The following is a 27,968-nucleotide window of genomic DNA, read 5'->3' as shown; positions in this document are numbered from 1 at the left end:
CAACTTGAGTGAACCAGTTCTGATAGGGTTGCATAACTTATCCCCAGAAAAAACAGCAATCCAGACTTGGTAGAAGCTCCTGATATACAGTTTGGAGCCAGCAGTCAAACAAAGCTAGCAAGGGTTCAGCTAAGGGCCAGAAAAAGGGCAAAAGTAGAGACCACAACTGAACTAGCAGAGGACCCGAGGAGACTATTTTATCTGGCATATCCAGATACCTGTGGATACACATCCAGGATACACTGGCAATACACCAATTTCTTGATGCTCAGATGGACATAAACTTGCAAATCAAAGTCAGCAAAAGGAGACCAAAGGCACTTCATGAGCGAGTGGAATTTGCTACATAGCTAGAATTCTTCCATACAGCAGCCCAGCAGAGAAGGCAGCTATTAGTGAAAAAGGTGGAAACTGACTGCTCACAAGCCCTTTAGGCAGAAATCTGTATCTAATAGGCAAGATAAAAAGGATTCTAGTTCAATTAATTACATTCTGATTGGTTAGATAAATTGTTGCTTTGAGACACAGGCTCTAAATGCAGAACAGATTCCTGACCACTTGCTGAATGTTTTGGACAAACAAAAAAAAAATAGTAAAAAATGGGAACCACAGTGGAAAAATGTAAGCCAGTGATTCTAGTAAATGCTGGCAGAAGAAAGCTCAAAGAAAGGGGGTGGGGGGGAGGAAGAGGCAGCTACCAATTGTTCCAGCACAATGATGTACATTTAAATGAGGAGCAAGAGAACGGTTAATAGCCTTTGTGGGAATTGTGCTCCTGATTTAGAGAAATATGCTGTACCATTGCAACACTTAAGATTGGGTCAGCTTCCCTAAATGTCAAAACATGTATCTCAATTGTTATAAGTTCCAAAGAGAGAAGAGCACCAGTATTAGGTTGAGGTTCCTGAGAGAAGGGACAGCGTGAATGTTGTTCAACCTCCTCTGCTCCAGGACAGGTATGCATAAATAAAATAAGTTACATTAGAATATACTCTATCTCCATGTCACTGATTCGTCCTCAACTGGGAAGCCAATCTGAAAGGCCCTGGACATCTGCTACTGCTTTCCAGAGGGGTCATGTGGCATCAAAACAGAACACTGGTGTGGAATAAGAGTTATACCATCACATACAGTACAATAGGTGGAGTTTTGCTTTGATTAAAATGAATGCTGTCATTTGTGTCACTGCATACATATCATTAGTTATACTTTTCCTTGATAGGTATACAGTTACACATTTAGTGTGCTAACTAGAATAACTATTGTTCTGAATCTTACAGATACCCACAGAAAGTCAGTCAAAATGGAAAAAAGGAACAGCAGTCTGGAAGGCTATTTTGCAAGTTCCGGGTAGTCTCCGTTGTAAATTTAAGATGTTACTGAGGAAACTATGGTTCTACTATGTTTGAAGTTTGAGTCTGTAAATTGGAATCAGACATCTTATAGTTATTTTACACTTATTGTACATATTTATTCCACAGAAAATTAAATAATTAATGGAACATTAAGACTGCACCATTAAGCACAAAGAGGCCAGGAAATACCAGGGTTAAAGTTGCAATATACAGTATTACCTTTTTCTTCTTTACAACAGTCTTAATTTATTACATGACCCATATACTATTTCTGTAGCAAGTTAAAACATTTTTTTAATTCTTCACATGCCTACACTATGTTCAGATTGTTCAGTAATGCTGACTTAGGCTAAAGTTTAAAAAATGCCAAAGGTTCTCTCTTCATTAGGAAAAAAAGATATTCTTTACTCACGTTAGCTAACCTGAGTTAACTAGCATGAGTAAAATCCTAGTGAGATAAGGCAGTTTGTAATTTTCACACGAGTTAACAAGTTGAGATAAACTCTAAAGGGGAGCCAAGGGTTTACCTGGACCCTAGGATTTTACTCGTGTGAAAAGTACAAACTTTGTTGTCTTCATCAGGACTTTGCTAACTTTAGTTAACTAAAATGAGATCAACTTGAGTAAAGAACAGGTCTTCACTAGGAAAAAAGCTAAAGACAAGGTGTCCTAGGAGCTTAAGTCTCATTTTCAAAAATGACTTAGGAGCCTACAACTCACTGAAGATCAGTGGACGAAATGAATGCAGAATTTGACTCAATTTGAAATAGCTTTTACTGTGTTCTTTTCATAAAATGAATTATTGACCCTTTGGCACAGAGAGTAGCATGTAGTACGAGAGGCTTCATGTGTATCTTAGATGATGGGGAAAGTATGCAAGATATTATGTTGTATTTACAAAACTGTATCTGACCATGTAATTAAAGACTGTACTGAAATACATATCCCCCGAAGAGGAAGAATTAGGGTTCTGTGCGGGCAACTTTGCTGCTGGCATTTCTTGACCATTTCACTAGTCTAGTTTATTAACATAGCTTCTTTTTATATTATTTTTTATATATATATATATATATATATATATATACACACACACACACACATACACACACACACACATATATAAATAAATGGATTTCCAAGAGTGTTGTAGGGGGGTTGTTTTTTTAGTAAAATGGAAAAAGCTTCATTCTCTGGGACTTCAAAGTTCTACTGACTTTCAAATGATTCCAAAGATATTGTTTATTCCATAATCAGACTGCTTGACAAGACATCATTGAACATCTCTGGAACCCTATTCCACGCACCTCTGATACTTTAAATCTTTGAAACTTGGTATTCTTGGTCACAGTTTCAAATATAATATGAAGCAGAGAATAGTACTACTGTAAATTTATGTAAACTAATTATGTGAGGCTAAAATACTACCCGTCTCCCTTCCTCATCTTATACAGTGACTGTTGGAAGAACCACTTACTATTGTGGTTACCCTTAAAAAAAAAATCTGCACTGTGCTAAAGTATTTGATAATCTTTTTAACACACCCAACTTTTTTTCTTGATTAATAAAATGCATTACCTTTCCATTTAACTGAGATTATCTCTTTTCCCACAAATCTTGGTATCAAAACATTGCTAAATGGGAAATATGAATTTCTGGGAACCACAGAAATGCAGGGAAGAAAGGAACTGCAAGAGATCATTCAGTCTAGTCCCCTGCACTGAGAAAGGATCAACTATACCCAGGCCATCGTGTTTATCAAACCTCCAGTGATCGGGATACCACAATTTGGGACACAAATCCCCCCCCCCAACTAAATTTTGATTCAATTCACTAACCCGAAGCTACAAGTAGCAAACAAAATTTCTACAAGGTTCAAAGATACCCAGTAACTGGGTAACATTTTAAAATAGCATTGGACTTTTAAACTTAGCATTGGGACAAGTTAATACCTAGGATTACTATAACTGAAGTAGAGAAAACATGTTTCCACTTTCCACCCTAAATTTACATTGGATAGCATTTTGCATTCACTTTTCCCCTGTTTATAGTCCATCTCCTCTCTGTGCTGTTTTTTCCATTGAGAGAAAAATAATTGAAAATAGAAAAATATTTAAGTCTTCAAAAATTGGCATAGGTCTTTAGGAATAGGCTATAGCACATAATTTACTTTTAAATTATTATGAAACAGAAAAGTTTTCAAGATGACTGTGCCCCATTAAGGAATGCTTAAATTAAATCCAATAATCTAAAATTATCTATATCAACAACGTCACCATCTTCATTAAAATAGAATTTCAACCTTAATTATATTTTTATTCTATCATCTTTAGTTGAAACAGTTTAGAACATGCTAACCCAAAAGTGTTTAAGTTAAAAAAATTAGCAGAAGTAAAACAAAATTTAGGTAGTGAGTCAAATTTTAGTTCTTCTTCAGGCTATGTCACGGAAATACCTAATAGAATCATTTCTCTATGCTCACTATTTATAATTCTCTCTCAATGTCCTTTTGCACTCAATGTCATGACAGCCTATCAATTTAAAAGCTGATTTTAGTCCTGAGGGAGTTCTGTGCCAAAAAATTAAAAATTCTGCAAATTTTATTTGTCAATAAACAAACATGGAGGCTCCAGCATGGCAGTGGAGAGCACAGGGCTTCTCCCTGGTTTTAGCCCATTCTCTTTCCCTCTCTCTGCACTGAGCTGAGGGTGGGAGTGCACTGAGCACAGGGCTGGGGGTGAAGGAGCAAGCTGGGGTATAGGGTCTGGCCAGGAGCTAGAATGACGGAGAGGGCTCAGGGTTGGGGCAGGAGGTTTGGATGTGGAGCGCTTACCTGGGCAGCTCCCATTTGGTGTGAGGGGTGCAGGTGGGAATGTGGGGGAGGGGGGGTGCAGGAGCTTCCGTTTGGTGCTCAGGGTGGGGATGTGGGGGGGCTGGGTATGTGTGGGGGGTGCCAGAGTCAGCGCTGGGGTCGTGGGGGGTGCAGAGCTCAGGGCAGGGGGTTGGAGGTCTGGGCTGAAGTCGTGGGGATGCTCCCAGTCCCCTGCTCTGAGCGGCTCACACAGAAGGGGATATGCCCTGATTCCACCCTCCTTCTCCAAGGCCCTGTCCCTGCCTCTTCTCTGGAGCAGCGAGCACGCTGCGGCTGCAGTTCGGGCTCTGCTTCTCCCCTCCCTCTCCGGGGCCATCAGCTGTTCGGCCGCAGGGAGGGAGAGGAGGAGGGGCAGGAACCTAGCACGCTGGGGGAAGAGGTAGGGGAGGAGGGAGCTTGGCTGCCGGTGGAGGTTGCCCTGCAGCAGCAGCCGGTAGGACCAAGCTTCTGCCCCCTGCCCCCGCAGGAGAGAGCGGGGGCAGAGAAGAGCAGGCTGGGCCGGGCAGGATTTTTAATGGCATGCTGCTGCCTGCCGGGGTCCCAGCCGCTGGCCCCGCCCAGCCCGCTGCCAGCCTGGGTTCAGCAGTGGGCTGAGCTGGGCCGGTGGCCGGGACCCCAGCAGGCAGCAGCGTGCCATTAAAAATCGGCATGCGTGCCATAGGTTGCTGACCCCTGGGGTAGAGCCACTGGCTGGGGTGTCCCCTGCCTTGCCCTGCCTCCCCCCAGTGATTTACCTCTCCGCTGGCTGCCCGAGACAATGCACCCGCGCTGCTGGGGAGCAGTTCATGACTGCTTTTGCGGCATCCCTTTGCTTCCCCGTCAGAAAGTCAGTTTTCTGTGCGGAAGCAAAGAAATCTGTGGTGGACATAAATTCTGTGCACGCACAGAGGCGCAGAATTCCCCCAGGAGTATGGTTTATACATTTGTGGGGTTTACTGAGCATCTTTAAATTCCTCACTTTCATTTGTTGGGAATCAGACTTCTGATTTATTTACAAAAGAAAAAAAGCACAATCATTCAGTGTTTAAGTGCTTTATTCTCAGTCCCTAATTCCCTCATTAATATTCTTGAGAGCTAGTCCTTTTGTCAGTATGTAATGTGTGTACACACTTAAAAATTGTTGAGAGGTTCTACACTGAGAAGTAGACATGAAAAATGATAAACGGTTACCTATCTTTCTTAGCTCTCGTCCCCTAACACCCCTACTCTACTTGCGCTACATTGATGACATCTTCATCATCTGGACTCATGGTGGAATTCCTCAAGGGGTTCTTTTCCATGATTTCAATAATTTCCATCCCACCATCAACCTCAGCCTAGATCAATCCACACAAGCGGTCCATTTCCTGGACACTACTGTGCTAATAAGCGATGCTCACATAAATACCACCCTATACCGGAAACCTACTGACCGCTACACTTACCTACATGCCTCCAGCTTCCATCCAGGACACACCACATGGTCCATTGTCTACAGCCAAGCTCTAAGATATAACCGCATTTGCTCCAATCCCTCAGATAGAGACGAGCACCTACAAGATCTCTATCAAGCATTCTTAAAACTACAGTACCCACCTGCTGAAGTGAAAAAACAGATTGACAGAGCCAGACGAGTACCCAGAATTCACCTCCTACAAGACAGGCCCAACAAAGAAAATAACAGAACACCACTAGCTGTCACCTTCAGCTCCCAACTAAAACCTCTCCAGCGCATCATCAGAGATCTACAACCTATCCTGAAAGATGATCCTTTACTCTCACAGATCTTGGGAGACAGACCTGTCCTCGCTTACAGAAAACCCCCCAACCTAAAGCAAATACTCACCAGTAACCACACATCACTGAACAAAAACCACTGACCCAGGAACCTATCCTTGTAACAAACCCCGATGCCAACTCTGTCCACATATCTATTCAAGTGACATCATCATAGGGCCTAATCACATCAGCCATACCATCAGGGGCTCGTTCACCTGCACATCTACCAATGTGATATATGCCATCATGTGCCAGCAATACCCCTCTGCCACGTACATTGGCCAAACCGGACAGTCTCTACGCAAAAGAATTAATGGACACAAATCTGACATCAGGAATCATAATACTCAAACCAGTGGGAGAACACTTTAACCTGTCTGGTCATTCTATGACAGATCTGCGGGTGGCTATCTTAAAACAGAAAAACTTCAAAAACAGACTCCAACGAGAGACTGCTGAGCTGGAATTGATATGCAAACTAGACACAATCAACTCAGGATTGAATAAAGGACTGGGAATGGCTGAGCCATTACAAACATTGAATCTATCTCCCCTTGTAAGTATTATCACACTTGCTTCTTATCAAACTGTCTGTACTGAGCTATCTTGATTATCACTTCAAAAGTTTTTTTCTCTTACTTAATTGGCCTCTCAGAATTGGTAAGACAACTCCCACCTGTTCATGCTCTCTGTATGTGCGTATATATAATTTCCTCAATATATGTTTCATTCTATATGCATCCGAAGAAGTGGGTTGTAGCCCACGAAAGCTTATGCTCTAATAAATTTGTTAGTCTCTAAGGTGCCACAAGTACTCCTGTTCTTTTTGAGGATACAGACTAACACGGCTGCTACCCTGAAACCTACCTATCTTTCGTAACTGTTGTTCGTAGAGATGTGTTGCTCATGTCAATTCCATTCTAGGTGTGTGCGCACCCACTTGCACAGTTGAAGACTTTTCCTTAGCAGTATCCATAGGGCCGGCTGTGGCGCCCTTATGCGGCGGTATATCAGACTCTGCCGGCCCTATGCCCTCTCCGTTCATTCTTGCTGACAACTCAGACAGAGGGTCAGGAGGGAAAGTAATGGAATGGACACGAGCAACACATCTTGAAGAACAGTTATGAAAGATAGGTAACCGTTTTTTCTTTGAGTGCGTGCTCATGTCGATTCCATTCTAGGTGACTCACAAGCAGTATCTACGGTGGTGGGCTCAGAATTCAGTGCATGGCACCTTGCAGTACTGCTCTACCGAAGCCAACTTCGTCCCAAGCCTGCTGGGTAAGGGCATAGTGGGACGGGACGCTATAGACCAATGACCAGGTGGCCGCCCTACAGATGTCCTGGATAGGCACTAGAGCCAAAAAGGCTGCAGAAGAGGCCTGTGCCCTGGTAGAGTGGGGGGTGATGATTGCTGAGGGCGATGATCGCCAGGGACAGCACATTTGCTTGATCATAGCAAAAGCAAATGCAGGCAATTTCCAGGAGAGAATCCTCAGAGTGGAAACAGGTTGACCGTTCATCCTGTTGGCCACAGCGACAAATAATTGCTTCGACTTGCAGAATGGCTTGGTCCTTTCAATGTAGAAGGCCAGAGCCCTCCTGAGGTCCAGGGCACGTAGCCTGCGCTCCTCTTCCAACTTATTGGTCTTCTTTCCGAAGCCGCATAAGTAAATGTCTTGGCTTGAATGAAACTGAGAAACCACTTTAAGAAGGAAGGCCGGGCGTGGTTTCAGCTGAACCTTATCCTTGTAGAAGACCATGTAATGTGGCTCCAAGGTGAGCGCCCAAAACTCAAGATACCCGGCAGGCCAACATAACTGTAACCAGGAACGCAATCCTCCAGGATAGACCAGGAAGCCAAAGGCTTAAAGGGTGAGCTTTGACAGCACCAGATTCAAGTCCCACAGAGGAACAGGATCCCTGACGTACGGGTAGAGGCACTCCAGGCCCTTGAGGAATCTGGCTGTGATATCCTGAGAGAAAACCGATCTGCCTTTGAGTGGCGGGTGGAAGGCCGAGATGACCACTATATAGACTTTGATAGATGAGAGCGACAAGCCCTGAAGCTTGAGGTATAGGAGGCAGTCTAGAATGATCTGCAACGGGGCTCGCTCAGGACAAACCACCTTATCCACCATCCAGTAGGTGAATCCTCTTCCATTTGGCCAAGCAGGTGGTGCTGGTGGAAGGCTTTCTACTGCCCAACAGGACTCACTGGACCTCAAACAAGCACTTTCATTCTTGAGTGTTTAGCCATGCAGCAGCCAAGCCGTCAGATGAAGCGCCAACAGGTGAAGATGCAGGAGACTGGTATGGTTCTGGAACAGGTCTGCCCTGAGCAGCATCTGGAATGGGGTTGCCACCAAGAGGTCCAGCAGCATGCTGAACCAATGTTGAGGCGCCCACGCCGGTGCTATTAGGATGACCTTCACCCTGTCCTGCTTGATTTTCATGAGGATCCTGGGCAGCAATGGCACCGGAGGGAAGGCATACATCAGAGCCCCTGACCCCTGGAGCAGGAAGGCGTCCGACAGGGATCCCATCCCTGCCCTGGAACGAGCAGAAGACATGGCATTTCCTGTTCTGCCTGGATGCGAATAGGTCCACCTGGGAAGTTCTCCACCTGCAGAAGATAGAACTGACCACCTCCGGGTGAAGGCACCATTCGTGGCGAGACAAGAATGTTCTGCTGAGGCAGTCCGCCCAAGTGTTCCCGGCCCCTGAGAGGTGAGTGGACACAAGATGGGTGTCGTGCTGCAGCACAAATCCCAGAGCCGGAGCCCTTCCTGACACAGGCAGACGACCTGGCTCCCCCTGCTTGTTGATATAGAAGATCGTGGCTGTGTTGTCTGTTAGGACCTGAACGGCCTTGCAAGCGAGACCGAAAGGCTTGGCAGGCTAGGCGAACCGCCCTGAGCTCCCTGACATTGATGTGCAGGGACCAATTGTGATTGGACCAATGGCCTTGAGTACTGAGATCACCCAGGTGGGCTTCCCAACCCAGGTCCAAAGCATAAGAGACAAGAGTCACCAACCATACTGGGGCCACCAAAGGGACTCCCGCCAGCACCAAAGCAGGATCTTGCCATCAGGTAAGTGACGACAGTATGCTGTCGGGAACCCTGATCACCCAGTCCATGCTGTGCTGGTTGGGGACATAGACTGACACCAGCCATGCCTATAGGGGCTGGAGGCAGAGCTGCGCATGCCTGACCACCTAAGTGCATGCTGCCATGTGATCCAACAGTCTCAGGCACGTATGGGCAGTGGTGAGTGGTTGGGCACGCAGAGATGAGATTATGTCCACCACGGCTTGGAACCGAGCCAGAGCCTTCCTCCCTGAGACTCAAGTACTGCCCCAATGAATTCTTAAGTTGCACTGGGGTAAGGGTCATTTATTATTAGGCCCAGGTTGCAGCAGGTGGATCAGACTGAGATGCCTCCACACCTGATCCAAGGACCGGGCCCTTATCAATCAATCAATGTAAATCGAGGTATGGGTAGATCTTGACTCCCCGACGTTGCAGGTAAGCAGCCGCTGGTGCTAAACACTTTGTGAACACTCTCCAGGCTGACGAGAGATCAAAAGGCATCACTGTGAACTGGAAATGGTGCTGGCCCAACATGAAACTGAGGAACCGCTGGTGCCCCGGGAATATGGAAGTACGCGTCCTTTAGGTCTAGGGTGGCGTACCAGTCTCCTGGATCTCGGGAAGGAATGATGTAGGCCAGGGAAACCATATGAAACTTCAACTTCGAGAGACTTGTTGAGGCGGCACAGGTCTAGGATAGGTCTGAGGCCCCCTTTTGCCTTCGGAATGAGGAAGTAATGGGAGTAAAACACTCTTCCTTCCATGTCTTGTGGAACCTCTTCCACTATCCCTAGGCTCATGAGGTTCTCGACCTCCTGAACAAGGAGTTGCTCATGAGAAGGGTCCCTGAAGAGGGATGGGGAAGGGGAATGGAAGGATTGGTCAGCTACAGACTGCAGGGTTTAGCCTGACGAGACTGTGTCAAGCTACGCCTCATGGCTATTACATAGGTGAACATCCTGGATGCAGAGTCTGTGGCATCCCAGGCCATCTGGAGGACACCCCTGGCTACTGCCTTGCCCTCATCTATGAGAATAGTGAACTCCTGCACCCAATCTTGTGGGAGGCTCTCTTTGAACTTGCTGACAGAGTTCCACAGGTTGAAATTGTGCCTGCCAAATAGGGCCTGATGGTTAGAGACCCTAGATTGGAGGCTCGCTGTGGAATAAATTTTTCTTCCAAATAAGTCTTGTCTCTTGGCATCTTTATTTTTGGGGGTACTACTCGCCTGGCCCTTTCATTGACAGCAGACACGACCAGGGACCCCGCAGGAGGGTGGGTGTATAGGTATTCAAATCCTTTGGTGGGAACATAGTACTACTTTTCCGCCTTCTTCGATGTGGGCAGAATGGAAGATGGGGTCTGCCACACCAATGTGGTGATCTTCAGGACCCCTGGGAGAATGGACAATGCGACCCAGGCTGGGGTGGAGGAGGGAATGACATTGAAGAGGTCATTGGGCTCCTCAGCTAGCTCCTTGACCTCCAAGTTCAGCTTAGCCTTTTAAGGAGGGCTTGGTGCTCCCTGAAGTCATTGGGTGGGCTACCAGTTTGTGAGGGCTCCACCACAGCCTCATCTGTGGAAGATGAGGATGACTGTACCACAGTCGCTGGGGCCTCCCTCGGGGTCACCGCTTCAGATTGGGCCCCTTTGCTCCAATGCCAGCTGTACCAGAGGTAGCTTGTCCAATGCCACCTGGGAGGAGCCGTGGGAGTACGGTTCCAGCATTACAGGCACCCCCTGTGACGTTGCACTCTATGATTTTATGAAAGTATGCTGATGAGTATGAATATAATGTAACTGGAATATGCTTCATGCAAAAGGTCTCTTGTAAGGTATCATTACAAAGCTTATAATCTACTGAGTGTGGTCATCCTATTTGTATAAATGTATCACTCTTGTATCTGAAACTAAAAATATGAAATACAACTCTGAGGGCCTATTGTAATTATGCAAAGTGTGGACCATTAATGGTGGTTTGGAATCTTGATGGCTCCCATTAACCAGGACAATTGACTCTAGATGGCTCTGTGTTACTTGTAAGTCTTCCTGTATACGTGTGTGCTGGCAAGTGGGTAATGAAGTCCTACAGTGACATGTGATCATGTCACCTGAACTGGAATCCATCTTTAACCTGGTGTTTTTCCACTGAGAAGGAGGAGTGGTAACCCAGAGGGACAAAGGATTCCCGCCTTATGCAAAAGATATGTAAGTGCGTGGAACAGAACCAAGGGGGCAGCCATCATGAGAAATCCCCTAGCTACCACCTCAGCGGGAACAAGGGCTGTACCAGAGGAAAGGATTGTGCCCAGACTAGAAAGGCGTCCAGTCTGTGAAATAAATTTATTGAAATGTCTGAGGGTGAGATTTTATCTGTATTCAGTTTTATTATTGTATTAGGGTTAGATTTGCATGTTTTATTTTATTTTACTTGGTAATTCACTTTGTTCGGTCTATTACTACTTGGAACCACTTAAATCCTACTTTCTGCATTTAATAAAATCATTTTTTACTTATTAACCCAGAGTATGTATTAATACCCAGAGGGGGCGGGGGGGGGCAAACAGCTGTGCATATCTATCAGTGATATAGAGGGCAGACAATTTATGAGCTTTATACAGAGTAAAACAGATTTATTTGGGGTCTGGACCCCATTGTGAGTTGGGTATCTGAGTGTTAAAGACAGGAACACTTCTGTAAGTTGCTTTCAGTTAAGCCTGCAGCTTTGGGGCACGTGGTTCAGACCCTGGGTCTGTATTGGAGCAGACTAGCATGTCTGGCTCAACAAGACAGGGTGCTGGAGTCCTAAGCTGCCAGGGCAGGAAGGCAGGGGCAAAAGTAGTCTTGGCACATCAGCTGGCAGTTCCCAAGAGAGTTTCTGTGATCCAACCTGTCACCCCGCCCACGGGTTCCAATATTGCCACTGGACAGGCCAATGCCCCATACCCCATGCCAGTGCCACAGGTGCCTTGGTGGGCTCCCGGCTGGGAGACGATTCGCCCTGTACAGGGGAAGGGCTAAACTGTTCATCCGACCCAGACCACTGTCCTTCTGGGTACCAGGGAAGGGCCGTGGAAGCCTAAGTCTGTTGATTGACTCTTGTCAGCGACCGGTACAGGGAAGGTGAGGGCCAGTTCCTGTCCAAAGAATGGTACTGGAGCACTGGCGACCAGTGCCATGACCAGGAACAGTCTTGCGGCCGAGGAGACTGATGCCTAGGTGACCTGCGAGGAGATGGCGACGGGCGCTTTGGCAATCTGTGGCAGGAGGACTAATGGGTACTGAGAATACGGGGATTGGCATTATGACTCCGGAGTCCCATGTCTTGCAAGCAGAGACTGCGGCATCAGAGATCTGGGCCTCCTGGCCAGAGACCAGGGTTGTGGTACTGGGGTCCTTGGCCGTGGCGAAGAGGAACAACGCCTGTGGTCTGGAGGCATTCCATTGCCTTTGGGGCTGTCCCCACCGCCTTGGTCGTCTGAGCTGGTGTCTTGGCAGGATCCACCATGTGGCCAAGGGTCTGTGGTGCTGGTCGGCCTAATTGTTCTTTGGGTGCTGGGCCCACCTCAGGCACAGATGACCCTGCAATAGGCCAGGACCCTCTACTGCTTCATGGAGTTGGAGGTGGGTCCTAGCTGGGCTTGGGGGTCCAACCACACCGGTAACCACAAAAGCCTCTCTGTTGCAGGCACGAGGCCTAGCTCAGATCCTTTACCCGAAGTTCCCTTTCGTGGTGCCTGCACACCAGATGACTTAGACCCCCCTTCTTCAGTACTTTCAAGGAGGAACGGTGTCAGATGGAACCCAGTGCTGGCAGTGCACTGCATGCCAATATTGAAGTAGTGGGTGTGGAATCCGAATGCGAGGGTGCCGATGCCGGGCACAGAGCAAGACACCTCCATGAGGAGGGCCCATAAATCTAATGTCCTGTTCTTTTTCAGTTCGGGGATGAAAATTTTTGCAGATCCAGCATTTGTCTTTTTGATGGGACTTTCCCAGGCACTTCAGACAACTGTTGTGAGGGTCACTGATGGGCATCGGCCAGCTGCACTCAGAACATGGCTTAAAGCCTGGGGAGCGGGGCATGCACTGCTGCAGGACAAAGTCCCAACTGGGATTCTAATTACTAAACTACTATTAAAACACTTAACAGCTAACTAATCACTGACTAAATAAAGGAGAAGGATCTGAACAGTGAAGAATTGCTAATGTTCTTGCTAAGCAAGACCAGGCACTCCAACCAACCATCAAGGCCGGTAAGAAGGAACTGAGAGGGCATAGGGTCGGTGGTGCCTGTTATACTGCCACATGAGAGCGCCACAGCCAGCCCTACAGATACCGCTAAGGCAAAAGTCTCCAACAACTGTGCACATGGGCGCGCACACACCTAGAATGGAATTGACATGAGCAAGCACTCAAAGAACCACCTGTTTTCACTATTTACTTTCAATTCATATACCAAATACAATCTAAAAACTGGAGTAACATTTGTTATTGCTTACAAATAAACTAATACCTACTGCTTGATTAGCCACAGCTGTATGTTTTGTCACTTTTTACTTATGAACTAAAACCTGCAGTTTCATTTCTTTAATATGTGTTTTATGTTGTTATTTGTCAAGTTAATCCATAACTGTAATATAAAACAGCAATACACAAACAATTATTTGAATCCACCATCAAAATTTTGAAACCCAAGGAAACCTCAAGGGAGGGTGGCACTAAAGCTCTCTCATCATGACTTGAAACATACCTCTTTAGTTCCCAATTATTTATTATTATTATTTTGCTTTGTTTACAAGACATATCTATTGCTCTGGAACCTTCCTTCTTATCATGGAGATTCTCATTTGGAGATTGATAAAATTCTTATACAAGAGCAACAGACTAACCAACTTTCTATGTAGTTGCAAAACTGACAAGCCATGAGATAATACAGCAGGTTTTCCATGTACTCAGACACCTTCAGAGCAGAAGCAATAACATTTCTTAGTGCCAAACACACATTTCACATTCCTCCACTGTAGAGGTTCCAGAAAAATGTTTCATTACAGTCCAGTTCATTCTACATTTCACGGTTCAGACATATTTCTAGGAATATTACAGGAAAGAAAACTCTGCAGTAGCATTCTTCAAGAAATATGCATCCTTCATCTTTCAGTAGTTCTCATGTCAGCATCAAGGAATGTTTCACAGCCTTCAAGACAATTACCTGCAAAATGTATTCCTGATATAGTCCTCTAGGGAAGGAGGCAATAAACTACTTAAACAAGTCAACATCCCACATTTCTGTCTTCCACAGTTCAATATCACTCTTACAGTAGCCCACATAAAACATGATCTTCCTCCAGTAATTTTATCTATTCTTTAGTACCCACATTGCAGACTAGAAAGATTCTGGCAGTCTGTTAAATAATCTATATTCTGTAAATTTCTTAAACTAGCCAAGTTTCTTGTTACAGTTAAAAAATATTTAAAGTGCAGATCTACTTTGAAAAGTGACTGTTTAAAAAATGGCATACCGGTGGTGTATGTCACTAGATAGTCGCAATATATTCCATTACAAATCTGCCAATTTACAAGTAAAATTATGTTCTTCCCCCTACAACTGTCAACACTGAAGACAAACTGAGTTCTGAATATTATGCTATAGTCTCTACTTTATGCATCGTCAGTAATAAAGATGCCACAGTACAAATTATGCCCTCAGTTATACCTACACAATGCCTGCTCAATGTCAGGCTGGGTAGGAAAGGGCCTCCATGAAAAGGAGAAACAAAAAGGGGGTTCTCAGGAGGAGGTCTGAACAATGGTGGCCTGAAAGGATAGAGATGATTTTCTCCCTCAGATAGGGAGACTAGAAGCACTGCAGTTGCTGTTCCATGCAGTGATTCTCCAGTGGATCCAAGCTACCTATATACTTGGCCTGCCATATACTGCATCTTCTGTTCAAATTCATTGCAACATTATACGGTGTCTCAGATATGAGCCTAGAAATTGCAATACTAGATCAGACAAAAGGTCCATTGGCCTAGAATCTTGCCTCTGACAGCAGCCAATACCAGATATTTCAAAGGTACAAGTCCCAGAACACATGACATGGCAGCATATTAAATTCAAACAACAACAGGTGGTAAGAGCCAACACCTGACATCACCAGAGTCTGCAGGTACACTGGAGCTGTCTGCATACTCAGGAAGACAGCTCTGCACTGGTTCATGTTTGAATCATTATCTTCAGAAGCATAAGGACCAACAACATAAAATGAAGGCCTGAATTATGCATAAATTGATTACTCCCTACCCAACACTCCATTTGCTAGGAAGTGTCCTACTTGTCAATGGTGAAAGGATTTTTCAAACCCAGAAAAAATTATTCTGCTAACGCCACTTTTTATTACTGTCATCCACGATACCCAACATTTATGTTTCCATAAATTTTGCTTTATTTCATTCTTCTTTGTATTCAGTGATATTTCTCATTAATCTAACCTTGAAGCACTAGCCATCAACTTTTCTCCTTTGAACTTATTTGAAAACTTTTGAAAGTTGAAAAATTGTTTAAATATCCTTTCAATGATCAATATATCTTTACCCATTTAAAAGCCTTCTATTGCTCTGAACTTCCCCAGTAATCTGCAGAAATCACAATCTATTTTGCATAATCTACATAGCCAATCGTTCAAATTTATATGTCTTCTTAATTACTTACATCCCATTATGAAACTCAGAATATTTCCTTGTCTCAAGATGAGGCTTAAAAACAAAGTTCACCAATTTTCCCTTCTCATGTCATTTACACCCACAAATGGATATCTGACTTAATTCTTTTTCAAAGATGCGAAAATGTATTGCATTTAAACAAGTAAGTCTATGCTAACAGTGAAACTTAAAAAATAATATTTAGGCTCTTATGCTCTTCACCCAAAGTATTTTAAAAAGGAATAAGTGAAATTATCCCAAATTTACAGATTAGTACGTAAACAGGCACAGAGAGATGAAGTGATTTGCGCAAGATCACCCAGCAGCTCAGTACCAGTGCAGCTCAAGTCCTCCATCCACTGGACCATGCTCCCTCCCTTGAAGTGAAAACATTTAACAGGGTTTAATTCAAGACTTTCAAAAGTGACTAGTGATTTTAGGTGCCCCGCTTTTTGGGTGTCCTAGTTGAGACAAAGTAAAGGGCCCTGTTTTTCAGGTGCCATTTCCCAAAGATCTACTCGTATTAGCACACCCTGACTCAGAAGTAGATTAGAACTTATATTAATGAGTAAGTGGCTATGTTATGAGAGAATGTGGCCTAGTGGCTAGAGCACTGGATAGGACTTGGGAGCCATGGGTTCTATTCGTGGCTGTGCACTGCTGGGTGACGTTCGGGCAAGCCATTCAAGTTTTTGTGCCTTGATTTCTCCATAAGTAAAATGAGAACAATGATACTTATTTTGTAAAGAGCTTTGAAATCTACTGATGAAATGTGATAAATAAGAGCTAGTATCTAATGGCATAATAAAACCCAAGTGTGACTGGGTAAACGTTTTCAAAAACTAAAAGGAAGAAGCAATTTAACCTTGTATTCAATCTGAGGAGCTAAAATGAACACATTACATACCTTGTGCAAGCATGTTAAACTCCAAAAACAGTGCTATGTGATAAAGCTCCATAGCTTCTTCAGCCCTAGTCATGTTTAGTTTTCCTGCTACAAGAGCCTGAACTTCGCTTAGACTCCCCACTGAGGGGCTGCAGTGCAAAACTGAGAGGTCCACCACATCTGTATACATACAGTTTAAAATGACCTTAGCATATTTTTTTGGTATGATAGATTCATCCAGTATAATTCTAGTTGGAGTCCGCAACGTTCGGTCTGTGATTTCTTCACCAGTTTGTATCCTCCTTTGCAGTAGGTGTCGAAAAAATGGCGACCGTGATGAAATAATAGCTTTGTGAGCTCTGAGATCTTCATCTAAACAGTTTGGACTTCCACTAAACGATTCTACCAGTTCAGAGTTGGATGAAAAACTAAGAACCACATCATAGTAACACATATAATCAAACAGCCCACGCATATCAACATCTAAGGGATTTGGTGTTCCAAATTCTTCACTAAGCTGCACAAGGATATCAACATTTTGGAATCTCGAATCCTCCATTCCAAACTCTCCTGTATAAAGGTAGTGTAACAAAGCAGAAAACATAGGCATGTCTATGCCAGCTGTGTTGATATCCATTATTATCTCTGCTCCATATTCTGGTGAGGAAGAAAGCAGTGTCTTAAAAAATGGACACCTTGCTGCTAATATCGCACGATGCACAGGGAAGCAAGTTTCTTGAAATATTAAGTCTACATCAGTACAGTATTTGTACTCATACAAATCAGCCATGTCTTTCTGTAGTGTCCTGGCTTCTGGTCTTGCCAAACTCGCTTGTAGAGAAAGTTCCTTTAAGGCTGAAGTTCCCTCATACTCTTCTACTAATGCATTGACATCTCTAACATCCCAGCCTGAGAGGAGCTCTCGCATCTGCTTGGCATGATCAGCAGACCGGCTAGATTTCCGACGCTTAATAAATTTCTTTTTGAGGGTGGCAAGGCCAGAGCTTTTCTTTTTCTTGTCTTGAGGTTTCTCATGGCCATGGTCAAGGCTATACAGTTTTGATTCACAGCCATAACCTTGATGAGAGTAGGATGATGTTCCTGAAGATGAAAGGAAAATTTCATGGGATTAAAAACATTTGAAGAAAAAAATTTAATGTTGAACAACTGGTATCTTTGGTTAGATAAAGATTAGCAAACGTCATCACAAATTACATAATCTTTCCTTCTCTTTACATCAAGTTCTTTAAATAGGTACTAGTCAGATTTGCAAATGAATCACTGCAGGTTCATTATTCATCTCAGAGCAATAGACTTGAGTACAATTTTGTTAACCAGAGGCAAAGGAGTAATAAAATTATCCATTTTCCAGAATAGATAATGAATTTGTAGAATCTAATTCTAAAGTTCACAAATACAATATGGTTTTCTGACCCCACCCGAACCCACTACATTGTGAGAATCCATTTTAATTTAAAACATATTTTGCCTGCATTTCCAAACTGTAGCTACTGAAAAAGGCATGATCAACTATGCTTTTTGTAGATTTCATTTAACAAATTTTTAAAACTTTTTGTTACAACCCATGTGTTGACCTCATTTTACTTATTAACCCCCTTCTCTGAATACACTATTGCAGACATGGCAAAAAACACCAACAGAAGTCTTATTTTTTCCAGTTGCCATATGACAGGTGGGAAAAAGATTTCACCTGAACCAAACAAACCTTACATGTGGAAATACATTCACCTACTTTAGAAAAGCAGCAGATAATCTAGCAGTTACAAAAAAATCCAAAATTGTTACGGTAATGCTTATTTAGAATAGTATTTTCAAATATACTTTTTAATAAAGTATTTTACATGTGTACTATTGATATTACACAGTGTGGTTCTATCTTTTTCAGTCTGCAGATTCACTACACCACCTCTATTCTCAGTTAACTTAAGCCTCTGTGCCCTAAATAAACTAAAAGTTTTATTGTGGCCTTTATAACATACACCTCTACCCCGATATAACGCGACCCAATATAACATGAATTCGGATATAACGTGATAAAGCAGCACTCCAGAGGGCAGGGCTGCACACTCCGGCAGATCAAAGCAAGTTCGATAGAACGCGGTTTGACCTATAACATGGTAAGATTTTTTGGTTCCCGAGGCCAGCGTTATATTGGGGTAGAGGTGTATATGCTTTATTGTACGTTTCTCTAAGAGAGCTTTATTATTTTAAGTAGGATTGAGTGATGAACTCATGTTACAAAATTACCATTAAATTAGCCTGTGAAAATACAGTGTTACTTATATAGCTAATATTGTAGCATTTCAGATTAAGCCACGTGAACTGTGAAAAGCACAAACTCAGCTGAAACCACTTTTTAGAACCCGGCGGACTGTGGAAACAAAGAATTTTTCTGTAAATTGTTGTGACTCTCCGTCACCAGTGCAGATGGCTGTGTAATTCCACTGTATACCTGTTATGGAAAAACAGTTAAAAACTTGCCATCCATTTTACAGGATTTGCTTTACTGGTTCTGCAACACAGGACAGTTTGTGGATGAAGGAAGTGTCTCTCCCACTGTACCCAGCTTCATTTAAATTCTACCGGACCAGGGAATGCATCAAGTTTACAGTATGAGTAACAAGTAAAATTATCTGAAGATTATTTAAATGAAAAGCTAAGGACAACTCAAAATGATTGCAACGCAAAAGATCCTACTTCACAATTCCAAAAACAAATATCCTTTCTCCCCATGTTTTATTGTTCACTGATCTCCCCATTGCAACATCTTTATTTGTGTGATCTTTATATTACACAGAAAGCTTGGAGTCTGCTCTCATTTTCTATCAATGAATTGCCATCCACACTTGTGGCACTATGTAAATAATTACAATTCCATAAAATACCCTATGTTGAAATGCATTTTCCAAAAAGGGAACATGCAAGAATGTCAACAGACGTGCAGAAAAATTAAAAGTGCTTAAATTGCATTTGATGGTTCTGTGATCCCCAGGCTCCAAAATAATAAGAAGATTACAAAAAGCTCCTAAAAAAAAATGCAGGCCAGGACTGCAGAACTCTCATCCCCTCTTCTCTTTTACTTGCACCTGAATCACCTCTGGAAATCAAAACATGGTTCAAGTTAGCATGTACTAAGTACAGGCCCTAACTGTAATTAATACTACAGTATTACGCACAATCATGTATTCTCCTATCTATTCTGAGAGACTAATAATACACTATTTTAATAACTGTATGTCACCCAAGTTTGAGCCAAAGGGAAAAAATGAGAAAGCCTGAAGATATAGATGGTTCACTGTTGTAATTTAGCAGCTCTGCAAAACACTATTTCCAATTAATGTCTCCATATGCTGATTTGATTTTCTTCTTAGTGCAACAGTGGGGAAAAATTAAAGAATTTATTTTTCCCCTTTGAGACACTGAGCTGTTGCATGCTGTGAATTTTAAAATGACAATTGCTTCATGCTCCTCAGTTTATACTTGTCTTTGAGCAGATAAACATTTCAGAAAACAGATAACTGCCCAAAGAAACTACTTGGCCAAGTGACAATAAATAATAATGGGATTTATCCAGTCCTCTGCATGCCTATACTTTTTCAAAATGGAATTGTAGAACTGTATTTAAAAATAAAACCTTAAATAGGCATCTCACCACAGTAAATGGTATGAAAGCCTTATTCTGAGTTTTGTAAGCAAAGTAGCAACAAAGATGAAAATGTTATGTTTAAATCTTTAGTAGAACAAATGTATTCCCACAGCAGCAAAAAAGAGTGTACTTTCTATTTTATGTACTCTCTCTTTATGAACTGCAAGTGACTTTAGTATGCTTGGAAGAAAGTGACTAGCAACACAGGGCAGGCACCATGAAAATACTCCAACTGCTTTGCCAATTAATTTTCTCAATCTGTAGCACTCAGACTATACCTATACTATTGATATTGGTATCAAGTTTTAATGGGGAATAACTAGAGACTAAGATAACATGATTTGAACCTAGATCCCCAGCAGTAAAAAGATAGTGTGTACAAAACCCTTTATGACCTTGTTCTCATATATCCAGTTTTATTTTTAGAAAATAAATAAATCTCATGAATAGAAAACATGTTCCATACATAGTCATGGGACTAGAAAAGTGCTGATTTCTAAGAATAAACACTAGTTATTCGATCAGCTGCTGAAAGGCTCAGTAACAGAGTCTTATTCTGTTAGAGGAAAATAGTCATGGAACCAAAAGGATGAAGAAATAAGAATCAAGACAACTAAAAGTCAAGGAGACAAGAAGGGGGAAAAAGGGTAGGGAAAGACATTAGAGGAAAGGCCCTGATAATAGTAGTATTGTAGGGTTTTAGGCTGGTATTTTCAAAGCAACCAAAAGAGGACTGCGTGCTTAATTTCCATTGATTTTCACTGGGATTTGACGCCCTATTTCCCTGGGCTTCTTTGAAAATCTCAACCTTAGTTCTCACTGGATAAAATTGTGGGTCGCTGAAATTTAGAGGTGACAACAAATGTTGGTATCTATCTTAGGGTTTTATATTGCAGCCCATCACTGCATCTTCCACGTATAATTAATAGCAATAGGGAAGTTCCTAGTTAACTCCATGGAGTCTCTGGAATGTCTCCTTTTCAGGGTAAAACTGCTTGGGGTATGGTCTGGTTGGTTGGTTGACTGATTTCAGGGTCAGTTGTCGGGGGGGGGGTGGAGGGGAGGGAGGGGGAGGTGGGGTAGTTAGGGTTGCAGCATTTAGGCAGATAGAGATATCAATCTTGTGAGTGTTATTCTTGCAATGGTGGAAAGACTTGCGCTTGGCATTGTAAAGGAGGATAGCTCAATTTGTTTATCACTACTAGTTAATCAGAAATTAAAGGGATATAAATGGAACATTTAAATTTTTAAAGCCTTGCAGGAAGTAATGCCCCAGGCACTCGGGTGATATTTACAACAGTTTTCTTGGCATCCTGAGGTGATTACACACATAAAATGAAGAGTCTACTTTGGAGATAAGCAGTATGTAATTAAGATTGAATCTACTCAGATTTTCAGTAACTTCTGGTGGATTAAAAGATACATATTCAAAAAGGATTCACAGATAACAGATGCTTCTCTGCTTAGGACATATCTGCACTTTCAGTGATGATTAAATATAGGAATAACATTGCATTATGATCATTGGTTAACTATTGATTCCACATCACAAGTAAAAGCACTCAAAAAAAAGGAGTTTCACATCTTATATAACTATGTGCTTACATTGTAAATTAGGATTTTAAATGTCAACAAGGGGTAATCGAAGAAAATAAGTGGTAGCATAAGAACATTTATGTTATTTACCATTACAAAAACAAACTTCAGGCTGTCAGATTTCGGAATAAGATTTTTTTTTTTTTTTAAAAAGATGCCATCAGTGAAACTAGTTGGCTTTTTAATTATTTGTATTATAGTAGTGTTTAGGGGCCCCCATTGTGAAACAAACACACACACAACCCCTCTAAAGAGCTTTGGTTTCAGAGTTCCTAAAACACACAAATTTCTGTTTAAATGATTTTAGTGCTGCTGGAAAATAAAGGCTTCTGTTTATCAGAAAAAAAATGGAGTAGGAACAGGAGAATGGAGTTTCCCAGGTTGTGCCTGAACCATGTACTGGAGTGATCATCTCTATGGGGGGGCGAAAGTGATTCAATCTCTATGTAGACAGTGTCAACAACACAGGAAAGAGGACGGAGGGGAATAAAAATAGAAACATTTTAATTTTATTAAAATATGACGCACAGAGCTTTCTGGGGGAAACAAAGTGGGAAAAATGGTTCATGTACTGTTTAACAGGTACCATCTGATCCTTGTAAGCAAGGACAGTTGTCATGTATGGTTAAGATTGTCCAGAGAGCCAACTGTGATAGTGGTTTTTATCACATGGACATCTGCCCCTTAGGAACTTGGAACATCAACTCATTTTGCACATAGGCCAAACAGTTATTAAAAAAGCACTAAATTTCATGCACTACTGAGCTTGAGTGGATTCAAACAGGTGAAGTAGAAGATAAAAGGCTCTGCATCCCATTACCAATACTGCAAGCAATCCAAACCCACTGCACATACAATACAGTAAACGTTATAAAAATGGCAGGAGAATTGAAAGTTACCTATGAACGTCTGTTGTGCCTGCGAATTTCCCCCTACCCTTGGGGAACACGAATGAGGGTAGTTAGATGCATTAGCACCCATTTTCTTCAGTCACTCAGGCATGCCGCCTGCTGGCTCTTCAATGTATAATCCCATAATCCATTATAAACCTTCAATCCCAGATCCAGCAGACTATGTTCCTCCATTTCTAAAGAAAAAACAAAAAATAGCAATAAATGATTTTGTTTTATTAATTGTTCTCAATAGGTATTCTAAAATATATGAAATTGAAAAAGCTCATTTATGTTCCTAATCAGACATCCTCTAATACAATTTTCAAGACAAAAATAACTTTAAAAAGTGATCACCCTATGGATGATGATCAAAGAATATTTTTCTTCCAAATTATTCATAATAATGCAGTTGCATGTTAAAATTGCCAAGTAACAGGAAAGCTGTATCAAACATGAACTTTTAGCTAGCAAGTTCATGGGCTTGCCTATAAATTAAAGCAGCAAAGCTTTATAGATCAGTAAAGTTAAAATGACAAGAATTCACTTTAATGTAGATACAATTTAACTGTATAAAATTGATTATACCAGGCATAGTTTATTCTGGTTGGGAAAGTAGAATAAACTATCCTGGTAGAATGCACCTTTATACCATTATAAATGCATCCACACCAGGATATATAAGTAAACTCTTAACTTACAGTTATACTTTTCTGATATAGACCAGCCCTAAGACTTAGATAAATTTGTTAAAAGCAAACCAAGTCTTCACATAAAATAAATTCCTTATAGAAAATATAGGGTATACTTTAATGTCAAAAGGTAGATAATCATGTACAAGTAAATACTGCAAGGCACTAGGTAAGCCAGGGAACTCAGCACCAAAGACATACAGCACAAGGATTCATGTTGTATGTACAGACCTTACACCTTAGTCCATCCCGTGCTTTACTGCACGTTGAGCTACCCACATTTGCCATCCTTGCCTGTCAACTACCCTTCTCTCCAAATCTTGCAATTTCATGTTGAGGTGCTTGATATCATTCAGAACTATTACTTTCCATGTTATTCACGGTCTTCCTCTCTTCTTGCGTTTTCTGGCTTCCATTCAAGGGTGATATTTGGTAAGCATTCTTTTTCCATTCTCAGCACATGTCCCAGCCACTGTCATCTTCTGTAGATTACTTGTGAGAGGGTGCCTTGTCCAGTAATTTTTCTGACTTCATTAGTCTTCCTGTCTCTATATAAACACAAGGAGTCTGGTGGCACCTTAAAGACTAACAGATTTATTTGGGCATAAGCTTTCGTGAGTAAAAACCTCACTTCTTCGGATGCATAGAGTCTCTATATGTTATTCCCAATATTCTTCTCAGACATTTGTGATGAAATGCATCCAGCCTTTACATATCTTTCTTGGTAAGTTGCCATATCTCACTGATATATGTTGTGATGGCAATAACAGTTGCTTTGTACACATTCAGTTTTGTCTTGAGGGAGATGTTTGAGTCTTCGAAATGCAGCATTTGCCTTCCCAATTCTTCTTATTTCCTTGGAACTAGTATCATCTTAGCTGATGGAACACCTCTACTTCGATAGTACGCTGTCCTCGGGAGCCAAAAAAAAAAAAAAAATCTTACTGCGTTATAGGTGAAACCGCGTTATATCAAACTTGCTTTGATCCACCGGAGTGCACAGCCCCACCCCCCTGCTTTACCGCATTATAACCGAATTCGTGTTCTATCGGGTTGCGTTATATCAGGGTAGAGGTGTACTTCTAAGATACGTAAAATTGTCCACCTTCTCCATTTTCTCGTCTTCAGTTTTGATTTCTGTCCCTATAGTCCCCATTAATATCTCTTTGCATTGTATCTCAAACCTATCTTCTCCATTATTTTTTACTTGGGTTTGTACATTTTTGTGGTCCGTTGGCATCTTCACTGATAAGAGCAATGTCATCAGCAAGGTCTAGATCAAACAGCCTTGAAGTTCCATTTTAGGCCATATGTATCACTGTCACATTGTTTTAATCCATAGTCAATGACTAGCATAAACAAAAAAGGAGACAGGACACACCCCTGCCTTATACCTGTCTTGATGCTGAATGGCTCTCTCAATCCATTTTCCATTTTAATGCAGAATTTTGAGTTGGCGTAGAATGCCTTCATAACGTTAATTAATTTTGTTGGAATTCCATATTGTTCCACAATTTTCCACATTGTTTCTCCGTTTACACCACGGGTCTCAAACACACGGCCTGCGGAGTTATTTGCTGTGGCCCACCAAGCTCCCACCTCCCCCCACCCCCCACCTGAGTTATTTCCTGCTGCTGCCACCGCCAAGCTCCCCTCACCCGCCACCCCCACCCAGCGTGCTGCTCCCTGCTCCTCTGCCTACCTCCAGTCATTTGGCATCGGGATGGTTTGTTCCTGCAACCTCAATAAGGATTCTTTAAAATACAGCCAGTTCTCCTGGACTCCTTTCCCCCTCATGTTATTCTCCCAGGGGATCCTGCCCATCTGTTCCCTGAGGGAGTCAAAGTCTGCTTTTCTGAAGTCCACGGTCCATATTCTGCTGCTCTCCTTTCTTCCTTGTGTCAGGATCCTGAACTCGACCATCTCATGGTCACTGCCTCCCAGGTTCCCATTCACTTTTGCTTCCCCTACTAATTCTTCCCGGTTTGTAAGCAGCAGGTCAAGAAGAGCTCTGCCCCTAGTTAGTTCCTCCAGCACTTGCACCAGGAAATTGTCAATGTGTCCCTCGTGGTGATTTGAGTTTGAGATCCCTGGTTTACACTATTGAATGCCTTTTGAAAGTCCTCAAAATTGATGGTAATACTGCCTTGGAATTCAATTGTGTTCTCAATAATCCATCTGAGGGTGAAAACAGTGTCTGTGCACAATCTCCCTTTTCTAAATCCAGATTGTTGTTCATGTAGTGTGGTATCCATCTTTCCTTTCATTCTGTTCAGGAGGACTGCTGCTAATACTTTTCCTGTGTCAGATAGAAGTGTTACTCCCCTCAATTTGAACAATTGTTTAGATCACCTTTCTTTGGTAACCTGATTATGATACCGAGGGCCCATTCTTCTAGCACTTTCTCCTCCGTCCATATTTTGTTGCACAGTGAACAGATGACTGATTCCACGTCTTCGCCTCCATATTTAAGCATATTAGGATGAATGCCATCCAAACCCCCAGTTGCCTTGTTGTTTTTCAGCTTCTGCTGTGCTTTTCTTATTACTCTGATTTTTACCTCAGATACATCTATATCTAGGTCTAATGGTTTATCATTGTTGAATTCCAGTCTTGTAATTGGTTCTGGTCAGTTTAGCACTTCTTTGAAGTGTTCTACCCATGTATTTTCTTGTTCCTCCTGCGTTTTCCTTGTTTCCCTTTCACTGGGATACTTCTGAATTTTGATCCATATCCTGTTAACTGTTTCAGGATTGTGGAGACTGTTCTTTTATGGTTTCTTTCCCCTGCTTCTTCAGCTTCACTAGCCTTACTTTCTATCCAATTTCGCTTATCTTTTTGCATGGTTTCTTCACTTCTTTGTCTATGTATAGGCACAAGCTTATTTAAATTCTCTTCTCAAGAAGATCTGTTTAGATTTGTTTTCAATTTGCAGTGTTAACATTTTATCACCACAGGGAATAGCCTAACTGTCAACTGAATATCAGCAGCCTAAGGTGCACATCCTACCCCACAATGAACACACAGATGCATTGGATGGAGGGAATTATGTACTTATAATGTCTAAGTTGAAAGGTGTCTACAAAATGCCTTATTATAATAGCCCAGGAACCCCAATAAGATTTAGGGACCCATTGTGCTAGACACTGTATAGAAAGCAAAAAACAGTCCCCTGCCCTAGAGAGCTTACAGTCTAAGGGTTTAATCTACATACAAAACTTGTATCGCTTTAACTATACCGGTATAAAGGTTAAAGTAGTACAAACCCTCCCCCCCCCCAATTAACTTTTGTTCTGTTGTTCAACCTGCCTTAATAAGTTGCATTAAAATGTACAAAGTTAGATAACTGTATATAATTCTAACACTGGCAAACACATTTTATTCCTTTAAATCACAGAAGACATGACTTTGAGGGTAACAACTTTTGTGGTGGGGAAGGGAAGGTGGAGGATAGTACCAGCATTCTTCTTTCTAGTTAGAAGGCTTAGGGCTTGGGCTAGTAAGTGTAAGTTTTTCAAGCTCTGTACATAAGCAACAGGGGGAAAAAACTGTCTCAAACAGCACAGGGACTCAGAAAAAACCTGTCAAACAAAAGACCATGGCAGAGTTTGAACTTTTTTTCTGCCAACTCCAAAATTTGGGTTAATTATAAGTAGATTTAGTTTCTATAAACAAGATACTCTTGTTTTCTTGCACTCTCTATTCAGCAACTGTAGTGCCTTCCAGTATGCATAACTAAAGAGCAAAGGTTACAAGGTACTCCTGTTTCTGTTCTTAAATATCATGACGTGAATGTAAAGCTGTCACAGCTACTGACAATTACAAACAGTCATTTAATTTCTGTTCTCTCAGCCCTATTTTTCTTTTGTGTTAGTTGTACTTGGAGATTGATCCTGAAAAGTATTGAGTACCCTCAAGACACAGTGAGGCCTTGGCTACACTGGCAATTCACAGCGCTGCACTTGCTGCGCTCAGGGGTGTGAAAAACACCCCACCGAGCGCAGCGAATGCGCGCTGTAAAGCGCCAGTGTAATCAGCGCCTGCAGCGCTGCACGCTCGCTTGCAGCGTTGCAAGCTATTCCCCTCAGAGAGGTGGAGTACTTGCAGCGTGCGAGAGAGCTCTCGCAGCGCTGGCGGTGCGACAACACTCATGCTTCACAGCAGCGCTGTGAATCCGCGAGTGTAGCCAAGGCCTTAGTCAATGAAGTTGAGGATGCTCAGCACCCTTGCAGAAGGCACTAAGCACCTCACAGTAACAAGTCCTTAAATTGCAATTGACTGAAAACTCTTGGTACAAGTTTCTTGGGCACCCAAAGTCCCCACTGAAGTCAATGAAATATTTGGATGAGCAAGACATGCAAGTGGCCTGTAAATCTACATGATAGAATAGAATTCACAAATATTTAAAGCTGCTCAAGTGTTGCATACATTCACTAAAAAGTAGTTGCTAAAATTTCCC

The 27,968-nt window shown here is 42.3% G+C and overlaps 1 protein-coding gene across 4 annotated transcripts in view; it reads right to left on the bottom strand.

The window, feature by feature from the left end:
- BTBD7 (BTB domain containing 7) overlaps positions 1 to 27,968 on the bottom strand; it is a 112,537-nt gene that overhangs the window by 51,242 nt on the left and 33,327 nt on the right. For all 4 annotated transcript variants that reach the window (XM_034768056.1, XM_034768057.1, XM_034768060.1 and 1 more), the window contains exons 2-3: positions 22,827 to 23,014; positions 16,686 to 17,765 (exon numbers count right to left, since the gene is read on the bottom strand). In XM_034768056.1, the coding sequence (XP_034623947.1) occupies positions 16,686 to 17,765; positions 22,827 to 22,908 (1,162 nt within the window). In that variant the 5' untranslated portion in view covers positions 22,909 to 23,014. The remainder of the gene's footprint in view (positions 1 to 16,685; positions 17,766 to 22,826; positions 23,015 to 27,968) is intronic.

Source organism: Trachemys scripta, chromosome 4, assembly GCF_013100865.1.
Source record: "Trachemys scripta elegans isolate TJP31775 chromosome 4, CAS_Tse_1.0, whole genome shotgun sequence".
In the NCBI taxonomy this organism is placed as follows: Eukaryota; Metazoa; Chordata; order Testudines; family Emydidae; genus Trachemys; species Trachemys scripta.
The sequence above is the reverse complement of the archived record's forward strand: the minus strand, read 5'-3'. Positions and strand labels throughout refer to the sequence as shown.